Source organism: Rhinolophus ferrumequinum, chromosome 14 (assembly GCF_004115265.2).
Source record: "Rhinolophus ferrumequinum isolate MPI-CBG mRhiFer1 chromosome 14, mRhiFer1_v1.p, whole genome shotgun sequence".
Lineage (NCBI taxonomy): Eukaryota > Metazoa > Chordata > Mammalia > Chiroptera > Rhinolophidae > Rhinolophus > Rhinolophus ferrumequinum.
Window position 1 is genome coordinate 57,959,072 of NC_046297.1, and position 12,123 is coordinate 57,971,194.

The 12,123-nt window shown below is 37.9% G+C and overlaps 1 protein-coding gene across 8 annotated transcripts in view; it reads right to left on the reverse strand.

Annotated features, from left to right (window-relative positions):
- ENPP2 (ectonucleotide pyrophosphatase/phosphodiesterase 2) overlaps positions 1-12,123 on the reverse strand; it is a 98,336-nt gene that overhangs the window by 49,811 nt on the left and 36,402 nt on the right. For all 8 annotated transcript variants that reach the window (XM_033126070.1, XM_033126076.1, XM_033126077.1 and 5 more), the window contains exons 4-8: positions 9,547-9,672; positions 7,080-7,140; positions 5,095-5,192; positions 4,790-4,869; positions 3,894-4,013 (exon numbers count right to left, since the gene is read on the reverse strand). In XM_033126070.1, coding sequence (XP_032981961.1) covers positions 3,894-4,013; positions 4,790-4,869; positions 5,095-5,192; positions 7,080-7,140; positions 9,547-9,672 — 485 coding nt within the window. The remainder of the gene's footprint in view (positions 1-3,893; positions 4,014-4,789; positions 4,870-5,094; positions 5,193-7,079; positions 7,141-9,546; positions 9,673-12,123) is intronic.

Here is a 12,123-nt window from a genome sequence, read left to right on the forward strand (position 1 = left end):
GCTGTGGGAGAAGGGGCGCAGTTTTGAAAAATAAACAAAACACGTTTTTCAAAAACATGAATTATTAGTGTAGTCCTGCTAGCAGTTCTTTGCGGGGAGATTATTCCTTTGCATTCAAAGGCACAGAGCTAGGATAAATTGAATTCTGGGAGACCAAAGGGATGGGTGGGGCCCTAGTATCAGCAGGAGTAAATCATTGAGATTCAAGAGCCAAAACAAAGCATGTGAGGGCTGGCAGATGCAGCAGAAGAGACCGTGGACCAGTGTGGCTCTTTTCAGGTGGTCTGGGCCAAAGAAGGTAAGTGATGAAGTACAGGAAGAAAGGCAAAGAGGCATAAGAGATCAACCCAAAACACAGCAGTGGGATGCCTAAATGTGTCAGGCTGTGGGTTAGGTCCTGAGAATAAGGAGATGAATAAACCCAGTCCCTACCCCCATGGGGACCACAGTCTAAAGCAGACATGCACGTAATTTCAAAAGGATATGGTCAAATTTATGACAGAAATAATATGAAAACCCCCGGGCTGGGGGAGCTTAGTGAAAGCTACCTGGGGACAGATATTTCAACTGAAAGCTGAAAGAAAAATAAAAGTCTAGCAGCAAAGGGGCCAGTTGAGCAGAGTCCATCCTAAGTCTGTTCAGATATAGTCAAAAGAGAAAAAAAAATAGATGTATAGCAGGATATGGAAAAGAAACAACAGAATAAGGAAATGGTAAAACTGAAAAGCACGCAAAGCCTCTCACTAGCAGGATAACAAACTAGGCAAAAAGAGGTAAGTGAAAGACTTGCACTTTTCATCAAGCCTGTCCCGTTGGCCTGGAAGCTCACTGCTATTCTAATGTCGTTCTTCTTCTCTTTGCTGTGTCTTCCTTGAACATGCCACCTTTCTTCCATTTTTGTAATTCAATAGATGACCCCAGGACACATTGCATCACAATCCCGGCAGAAAATGACAGTAGGCCTCCCAACTGACAAGTGATGAGAAGGCATCTGGCCCTCTTAGAAATGCCTTACTCCAGAAATTACGGTTTTAGAGGACTTGTATCACGGTGGCCTGTGGTCCTCTTCCTCAAATCTCCACGGGTAATGGGTCCCCTGGAGTCTCATGCATCCACCTTGCTGAGTCCAGATTTAAACTGAGCAGGGAATTTCCCCACTGAGATATCTTAGACTGAAGAGATTGCAGGATTATAGCAGAGAGATTTTCTAAAGAAACACACCCACTTATAAAACCCTATTACGAGTATGGAACCTATCTCTGTAATTAGAAAAAAAATCAATGCGACTTTAAAACAACAACAACAACAACAAAGGAATCTCATTAAAATACATATGAGAAATGTAGGGTCATACAGTGAATGATAATTTTTAATAAGCACACTCTGAAGATCAACAAATTAAAAGCAGACTGGACTTCACTGAAGTGGCTACATCAGGGTTTAAAAAAAAAGATGAAATTAAATTATACAAATTATTTTTGGAAGCCTGAGGGTGAGATTCAAATTTTTAGATGCACACTGTACAAATGCCTCATCCCATCTATTAGGTTTTAAACTAGGATGAGTGGTTCTTATTCACCATTTAATCTGACTCTGACATTAGTTAGCCAAATGTCTTTCATGGTTTAATCACTCAGTAAAAATAAACTGAGTTTAATTTAATTACCTAAGATTTTAATTTTTATACATATTTTTATTGTCAATTTTTTTTATAAATATTTTTCTCTGCTCCAATTTTTTTTTCCACTGATGATTTTGTAAAATGAACAAACCTCTGAAAGGATATATAAATGCTTGCAGAATATTTAGTAAGGCTCAATTTTTTTATATTTATCATTGTTTTTTTTCACTCTTACACTGTAGTTTCTTTTTTTATCTTTATGAAATTTATTGGGGTGACATTGGTTAGTAAAATTATACAAGTTTCACCTTTTTATAATAGGTGAATTTTGTTTGTATAGTGCACGTAGTTTCTTATACTTTCTGTCCATATGTTCTTCCTCTATGCCAAATTTCAATAAACTATGTTTTTAAGTTACGGCTGCTATGCTCTTTGGGATTCTTATGGTGGCCTCTTGTTCAAGAAGATAGACAGAAACACAAATCAGTGTCACCACAAATCTTGGTCAGCACTAGGAAAGTACTAAAGTTGGTCAAATGTGTCAATTTTGAGAGTTCGGGAGGAAACAGGCAAACAGTCAGAACAGAGACTTCACTTCATTGGGCAGGTTAGTAGCGTTCCCTCGGCTCTGTTTCTGCAGAAGTTAATGAATATGTGGACTCATCTTCTGAGTCATGCCAACCCACAGGAAACCTAATGTCAACACTGGGTGTAAGGTGATCCAATTTGATAAAATTACTATTTATCTCTATAGCCTTTGTGGTTCCAGGCAAGTTTGCTTCCATGAAAAAATTAATATAAACTACCAACTAGCAGTAGCTTGACAGAGCTCTAATTTCAATCATTTTATTTACACATAAACTGTTCCTCTATCATAAACTTTGTTTGTGAAATCCGCCCTGTAAACAAATTTCAACTATGTTGACAACCTAGGTCATCAGAGACCTCTGGGAGTCCAGCCTGAATAAAGACAGCAGAATCAGAACCTCTGCTGTAAAGAAGCACTTCTACAGACATACAACAAGTCTTCCAATGTTTATTTTTTAAAAAAAGTCCATATTTAAACTTGCATACTGATTGGTTATGCAATATGAATATTTTTATCACAAATGACCTTTTCGCATAGAGCAATACCATCTGTTTTTCTGACTTTATATTCTCTCTTTTGCCCATAGACTGTAGTAAACATTTCCAGATATGAGATCATTTAAGGATGGTAGCTACATGGACGTGTGCAGACACTGCCCACTGTTCTTACCAGGAGAGATTGCACAAAGATCTCCCAGTTCTCGTTCCTAATCAGAGCTCTAGGGAGCCACAGCCCCCAATCAGAGTTGACATGAGATGGAACCCTTTGCCGTCCCTCTGCATGTTTCTGATGGACTGTGTTTTTGTGGGGTACTGACCCTTCTCCCCAGGGTCGTGTGCCCTTAGTTCAGCTCTGCGCATTCAACAGCCATGGCGTTAGGTTGCTGCTTTGCTCGTGTCTGACGAAAGCAAGTTGCCTAACCATACACATAGTCACAGGAAAAATATTACGTAGGAAGCCACCTACACTACTTTTTACTTTTTGCTCAGCCATTTGATGTGAAGCAAAGAGGAGAATTTCTTGCAAACTGTTAATTTGCTGGGACAGAATTAATGTAGGACTCCACATTCGATATGGAACTTCCAAGAGTTTGAAAAATGGATTACACAAAATAATTCATGAATTTACTGTCAGTTTCATTGAGTTCACTTTTTTGGCAAGTTTCCCTGTTTCTGTTCATATGTCACCTATACCAAAATTTGGGGGTAATCATCGTCATTGACTTCTGTTTTTCACTGCACCCTCAAATCTAGGAAATCATGAAGCTCTGACCATTCCTTCTTCAAAATGTTTCTGAAATTCACCCCTATGTCACTATCATCCATTGTTATCACTCTAATGAAGACACTTATCACCTCACAGTTTTATAATCATAACCTCACATACAGATACACACATATATATCACACATATATATACACCCAGACATGTATATATATACACATTATATATGCACATGTGTATATCCACACACACATATAAATGTTATATACACATATGTATTATGTATACACATATATATTATGTATACACATATATATATATATATATATATACACAATATCAAAAAACAGAAACATTGCCACATATGAGAAAATTACATGCACTTTTTTCACAGGTAAAAAATGTGGGGATGAAATGTTTCAGTGCACAGACACACACACACAAAATCACAAAACTTACCGGTTGACCTCCCCACCATCTGTGATTAAATTTCTCTCGTCCTCGAAGATGGAAAGTGGCATCAAATACAGGATCATACATTGAATTGCCAACAATTCCATGTGATTCTGGATATAGCCCCTTTGAGTAAAAGGAAATTTGTTGTTAAAATAACTATAATAATCTACATATATTAGTTCTACCATAAATTTTCTTAGCATAGGAAGTTTTTTTTATAGCAATATTTACTTTCCAAATTTATGTAAGATATATATAACCTTTATATGTTTCTATCTGAACAAGAATATTATCTATGGGCTAATTATAAGTCATTTGAGAATCTTGACATGATTATAAGAAATTTAATATTTTTTAACAGTTGTAACTTAATAAGATGAAAAATTTTGTTACCATAAATTAACCTTTAGATTGAAATTTACTTATATGCCTCCAAAGAAGGTTCTATTTCTAAACACACTTTTCCTTTTTCCTAAGTTCTACTTCTACCCCAAACAGCCCCCTAAAATAATAATAAAATAAATAAATTAAGTTTTTTAAGAAGAAAGCAAAGCAGAATGGGAAGTGTCAGAAAATTAAAGCGTAGCAGCCCTGAATTCAACATTTTTATTTGAAAATTCAGAAAATACACAATGGATCCTGTGGTTTATGAGAGAGGTTTAATGTTTGTGTTCAGACGGAACTGTAGTCGAAAAAAGGTTTCAGTTTTAAAGTTGCAGTGAAGTTTGGTCACCCACAAAGTTTAAAGGGCATTTACTGTGACCAACTGATGCAGATAAGATGGAAAACAGAAAGATTTTCTTTGAACACTATGGAACCTCCCTTTTAAAAACCTCCCTTTGAGTCATTTCAGAATGAAACCAGCCCTTTGGATCCACATCATTTGAGAAAATACTTACAGTGGCCAAAGTGTACAAGTTGGGGAAAGTTTTTGTTGGATACACGGGCCTCATGTAGGGTGAGTGTGTGCCACAAGACCCTGGAAACAGAAATTCAGATATTAGAACAAGAGAACCACCAGAAGTCACTTCATGTACGGAAGCCCATTTTATCTACCAAAGGCACGACGTGTTCCCTTCACTTTTGTGCTTCAAATAATACATACATTTCAATCCACATGTGCACGGATCTCAAAGCCCATAACTGAGAGGAGACTGGGCAATTCATAGATTACAGATGAGAACACCGTAGGAAAAGGACTTACTTAGTTTTTCAATGTTAGGCATGACCTTGCTGCCTTTCTTCATGTACGATGCTCGGAAACCATCCACAGAGAAGATGATTAATGGAGGGTGAACAAACCTTAAACAGAAACACATTAAACTTCAGAAAAACGTATTGCCACAGAGTTTCCATTACGCTGAGTCATTCTCAATAACTGGCACCAAGAATTTCCATGATGAAACTGCAAGTGAGGATATCTGTACAAGCCTGGGCTTCCAGCCACGTACCATTGGTGGCAACTGCAGTCCAGAGTGAAGTGACCAAAGTCATAACATAGCCAGGGAAGGGACTGGACTCCAGATTTCCCCTACCATATTTCCTCTCCTGCTGCCTCTCCCATTGCAAACAAGGTTTGCCACAATGTGAAAAGCTGTTGTATTTGCCTGGAATATGTGTTCCCCCATTTGCTACCTGGAAAACTAGTCAGGCTTTAAACTCCAGCTCAAGGTTTCCTCTTCTAAAATGTTAGCTGCTCACACTCCTGAGTTCCTTTCAGATATTATTTCATACCTCTTTTATCATTGACATATATTACATTATAGTATAATGATCTGTTAACATGTTTATTTTCACTAGTTTCAAAGCACAGTTGGTATCTTATTTATCTCTCTATTTTGTAGACACGTAGTAGGGATTTCATAAATATTTATCACATACAAGAATGAATGAATATCAAATTAATAGCAGTAGCACTCCTGTCACTAGAACTAAGCACTAATAAACAATTATTTTAGGTTTAATTACAAAATAATTTCAAAAACAATGAAAATTATTGACGATCTCTAAAAAAGTTAATAAAGAACTAAACTATCCATCTGACTAGAGCACTTTTTTGGGTCTCATGAAATAGGCCCTTTGTTATATTCTAAATACATAGTTGCTTAATCAGACTTGAGAATCCTAAACTATGTACAAAATTGTTTCTAACAGTTAAATAATAATTCAGCAAGTTTAGGCTTGAGTTTATTTGAAGCCAAATAATAAATAAGGCATATGAAAATGAGTCACATATCAAGCACTTAGAATAATACTATATAAGAGTTCATTTTTATCATTCCCATTATTATTGAACAGGAAATGATACCTTCTACCACTTACACTGTTTTTCCCTCAAAAATAACTGAACACATTTAAAGTCAGAAACTGTTGTCATCCCATTCTAAAAGTCCAAAGAAGTTCAAATGGCCCGTTAAAATTAAAAAAGGAGACATAAACCAAGACAATATCTAAATACTTGGATTTTGTGTCCCAGGCTATACTGCCGAAAACAAAAATACACACAGACAAATACATTAATGAAAACACATTTGTTGACAATTTATTTTCTGCCAGGCATTTTAAGGGTCCATGAATTTTCAACAGTTTCCTGGAAGGCATAATAAATGCCTTATGCTGGTCAACCTGAACTGTGGGGTGTCACTCAGTTTTGGCTGTACCCCAGGAAAGCAGTGCTTCGGTGCTTTGTCAAGTTTCTTCAGCATCTGGTAGGAGTTACCATCTTGGATGATATTTTTAAGACGCTCTACAGTCCTCGTGCCCCCCCCATGCCCTCACCCCTCCACTCTCCCGCACCACCACCACCACCACCCCACCCGCTGACAAAAAAAGGCAAAAGCAGCACTTCAGGAAAAACACTGAAAAACCAAGGCCCTGCCAGAAATGTTTCTTTCCTTCTTCAGTGACATTGAGATACTCTTTGTAAAATCTGCAGCTCCGATGGAATATAGGGGATATTCAGTCTCTGACATGTGCAGAGGTCATAGGAGAAAAATAAATTTTTGTAATTATACTGCTTCAAGATGTACATTCTAGCTTTGGACTGGCCGCTGATTCATAAGCACTCAGACGTTTATCTGAGGAAGGGGATTTCAGTTTTACATCATTTTTAACCATTTACTTACTCCTCCATGTTCTTTGATATTTTACCCACTAATACTTGAAATTTCATACGATTCATACACTTACCCTGCAGGACATTCTGGCGTCTTTATTTCCTCACAGTCATCATCTACCCAATGTGACTCTCCTACAAGGAAAATAGGTACATTTATTGGTGAATCTCATTTACAATGCTATCCAGATCCTTGAAGAGTACAACTCCAGGACCTGTGTCCTGGCTGATACTGGTGGTTGACGGGACACCAACTAAAACGAACTTCTGAAATCAAATCTACTGTCTGGTTTGGTTTCCTAAAATACCCCCATACATGATGGGATAGCTAAGGTTTAATAATCCCAAGTGATTATAAGTGAGCCTTCAGAGTCTAAATGTCTCTAGATAAAACACAAGTGGTGTCAGTGAACAAAATTTCATGTTTGTTTCCCTCCAGAAATAAACTATTTGGTCATTAGATGGAACATTCTTTTCTCAGCCACTAAACATCGCAAAGCCATAAAAAAGCATGGCACAACTTTCCTGTATTTGGGGGGAAAGCCTTAGCATACTCAGGGATGATAGATGGAAAACTGTAATGGATTATTTGTCAATGGATCTGTGTACAGCCCTCAAATTTAGGAATAAAAACCAATGCTATCTTTTACTTTTATCTTCCACCAAGATCTGAGGGCATAAACCTATGTCTTTCTTGAGTTCCTTTATCAAGAATAGAGAACAGAAAAGAACTCAGATTTAAAAAAATGAGGTTTTCTTTCAAGAAAACGAAAATTATCAAAGAGTATTTGCCTTAAAATGTTCTAAAACAAAGAACAATTATGATTCTTCAACATAGGTGTAAGTAAAATTTGCTACCAAGACTTTGGAGATATTACTCACATGTAAAGAGCATTGGAAATCTCCTAGTCAGCAAGGATCTAACTATTGACAACTGTGCAAGTAAGTGCCATGCTTCTTAAAATGGGGAAGCTTTTCCCCACATGTAATAACCCAGGGCACACACATGAGCCTCACAAAAGTACTGCAACTAGAATTTTAAACCAGCAAAAGCCACTGTTTAGTGATTCAATGACCGATGATACCAAGGGCTTTTTCTTTATTTTCTCCTCTGATAGTCTTTGTGGCTTATTGGTACATTTATTACATAGGGAAATAAAAGGGAAGAGGAAATAAATTCTCAATCAAATTTGTGCTTTATCAACAGTTACAATAATTGTCTGCGTAGAGGAAATTTTCCAAACCCAGGATTACTGTAATATCCTCTTGCCACAACTGGACACTACACATGTTTCAGAATTGATTTGTTTTTTCCCCTGAAATCTTTTTTTTAAATTTTCTTTCAATTACAGTTGATATACACTATTATATTAGTGTCAGGTGTACAATATGACGAGTAGACATTTACATAACTTACAAAGTGATCACCCAGATAAGGTTAGTACCCATCTGACACCATACACAGTTATAACAATATGATTGACTATATTCTCTATGCTTAACAGAAACTCTTCTTGAATGTTTCACATTACAGCTAGAAAGAAGGACTTAATTTAGACACTAAAAAGTGACTTGCAGGGGCGGCCGGTTGGCTCAGTTGGTTAGAGCTCAGTGCTCATAACACCCAGGTCGCTGGTTCAATTCCCACATGGGCCAGTGAGCTGCGCCCTCCACAATTAGATTGAAAACAATGACTTGACTTGGAGCTGATGGGTCCTGGAAAAACACACTCTTCCCCAGTATTCCCCAATAAAAATTAAAAAAAAAAGTGACTTGCAAGCTTTACATAAAGATTCTGGGATCTTTCCATTAACTTCTATAAGTGGGTGCCATGGCAACTTAAACTCCTTAAAGACAGAAATTGCATCGTTTATATTTTTGGTAGTCCAATGACTGGTATTTATTATTAGAATAAAACTATCACATTCTACAATCAACCATCTGAAGTCAGCATACCTGCATGGAAATCGCTTTGGGGTAAAACGTGAGCTGCTTGTGCCCTGATCCTCTTTACCAGAGGGTACTCCCCTCTCAGGCTGCAGCTAGTACCTCAGTTTACAGCTGACATCCAGTGGATATGAAAGCCAGGCCTCCTTGTCACAGGGTAAGAACTCTAGGATTCACTTTCCAGAGCCCACAGTAGAGCAGGCCAAGGAGAGATTTCCCCAAAACCACGTCCTTGCCTGCCTCCCCTAACTCCCACTTCTTCTGTTCCCTCACACGGTTTTTCTGCAGAGCCTCCCATGTCCGGAAGTCCTGTCTGAGGCCCCGCTTCTAGGAAATCAGACCTAAGGCCAAGACAGGACCTTTAAAAATCTCTTCATTATCAAGGTTCTATGTCAGTATGGACTTTGGGGTTATTTCACATCATTCAAATGCGTGAAGCAAAGCGAAGGAAGAAGTAGGAGATATTAAAAAGCACACCACATTCCCTCCTTCCAAGCCCATACCCATGGTGTTATACCCCAACATCCGGGACCGCCTGGAGCACCTCCAGTGTGTCTGCTTTTGAAGCTCAAGCCAATCCAAGGAAACATGTACCTTTGCAAACCACTTGGTAATTAGTGCAACAGTCTCCCCTGGCCAAGCAATCCTCGGAGCAGTGACAAGCATTGTCTTCATTTCTTACTTCTCCGCATCTGTCCTTCGTACATTCCCAGCCGCCAGCTGAAATCGGCACAAGAAAACACTTTCACTGCTTCTCGCAAACCAGATGAAAGAGGCCACAATCGCTTACAAGGGTTGCCAACAAAAAGAGCTAGAATCCCACATCATTTAATCTGCTTGTGAAATTAGAGTTGGCTTGAGGCCCAGGTGATATTTGGAGGACTTATGCACAGAACGAATGCCTAATTTTTCAAATCGGAGTGCAAAGCCAAATGCAATCGGGCTTCTCTGGAAAGAAAAGGGAACCCTTACTGTCTGCGAACGGGTCGAACAGACCCAATAAAATGTATGGTTTGTAATAGGGGGTATATACCAGTGTAGGCATACTCACTGTTGCTCAGCTCTTTTATTTTTCTGAAGTAGCTTTACCTAACTTTAATCAGCTCGATGTAAAAACAAATGATAATGCCCCTACATGGCCTCTCCCTGCAATAGGATGCACCTGGAGGTTGAAGTCCTAAACAGATATGAAGAGTATATGGGGATATTAATAACACTCACAGTTCCAATCATTGACCAAAACGGGCCCTGTCAACAATGACAGGTCAGAGTCCCCACTTTCAAGGAGGCCAGTAGATGGGTTACAGATTTCTGTCTGATGCTTGATGGAGAGTCCATGACTCAACCCTACCAAGAGGATACATTCAGAAAAGTAATATTTTCATTTGAAAGAGAGTGCTGTATTTTTTGGTTTGATGTTTTCATTCACTAAGCTCCAAGGCAGGAAAACACACATCTCCCCTTCCACTATTATATCTCCGGTGCCCAAGAATGCGCCTGGCACAAAGTAGGTATGCCATGAACACTTAGTAAGTCTAATTAAAAATTACCAGGAAAATAAAATATGACTCTTTTTAAATTCAGGATTGCTGTATTGAGAAACTTCATAGTTCATTCATGCATTCAACAAATATTTCTATTATATTTTCCATGTTCTAGGTGCTGCGGAAGTCGTGAAGAACGAGAAAGACATGGTTCTGTCTTCATGGAGCTTCAATTGCAATTAGGACAGACAGATCACAAGCAAGCAAGCAAGACCATTTCAGCTTGTGCTAAGTACTGTGAAGGAAATAACAGGATGGCATTGATAGAAAGTGACAGCGTGGGGTGGGGTGGGGCCGTAGGAGCTGCTCCTTGAGGTAGAATGATCAGGAAAGACTTCTCTGGGCAAGAGGACACTTCAAGTCTTCCTCTCTTCAAATATGTCCTAAGTGGAAGCCGATTATTTTAGAAAGCAATGCTGCTCCTTAGCAATGGCGTACGAAGAGAAAATATTGTCATTGAGTAAACAGATAAAGGAGGTATTAGTCGCCATGCTAGAAAATCATGCAACTACTGTTTAATGTCCAATCTTTTAGAATTACCTTTGCATCCTCGTTCCATTCTCTGATTTTTTTATATCCCTGATTTCCACTGCCTCACTTCCCAAGCAGATTAAATACTTGGAATTCCTTTATCCAGGACCCAACGGTTAGCAATTTTCCAAGGCTGCTTTGGCTAATAGAGATCATGGTTTGTTTTTTGTTTTTCTCGATTCAAGGATAAGTCTATCTGCCAACATACTTTTTTTTTCCTCCCCTAATTCCATAAGAAAATCCCTTTGCTTACAAAAGAGTATCACTAGTCACAAGCTAGATTTAGTGAAGAACTATTGACTTCATATAAGAATGAAATTTTTAAAATTCAGGGTTCAGAGTGAACTACAAGCAAGGTATGAATCAGTCAGGTGGATAATTTTCAAGGCAAACATGAGAATAAACAAAACATATTTAACTTTATTGTATAATAAGAGAGTTACATATAAGATCAGGAAAAAAAACTTTAAAATATGAGCATATCAATTTTAAAAATGAGAATTGCTGAAAAGGAAGTGGTGAAAGTCTCTTGTGCCCTCTGAGAGAAATATAAACTTTGAGAAGTGTCATTTTGTAATATCTATTTAAATTTTGAAAACGCATATATACTTCGATCCCCAAATCCCACTCCTAGGAATTTATCTTAAGGAAAATGGACAAAAATATGAATATGCTTGACTAATGTTCATTGATACATTGTTAACAATAGTGTAAGTGGGGGAAAATATAAATGCCCATCAATTACTCAATGAAGTAGGTTGGGTTTGTTCCATGGAATACTATGTAGGCATTCAAAAGGATGATGTGTGTAAAGATATATAAATACAGATACAGCCTCAAATGCACATAAATACACACTTGTATAACTATACATACACACGTACATTCTAAACACACTCAGAGTCGTCGGGGTTTATGCTGAAACACTGATTGTACTTATCTGTAGACAGTGCTTGTGTCAGCATAGGAGACGCTCAAAGGCTTTGATTTTCTCCTTCAACCTTTTTTATTATATTTGATTCTTCCACACAGGGCATAGGTTATCTTTATACATAGGGAAATAAACTACTTTAAACCTGTTGCTGTAGTCCATATT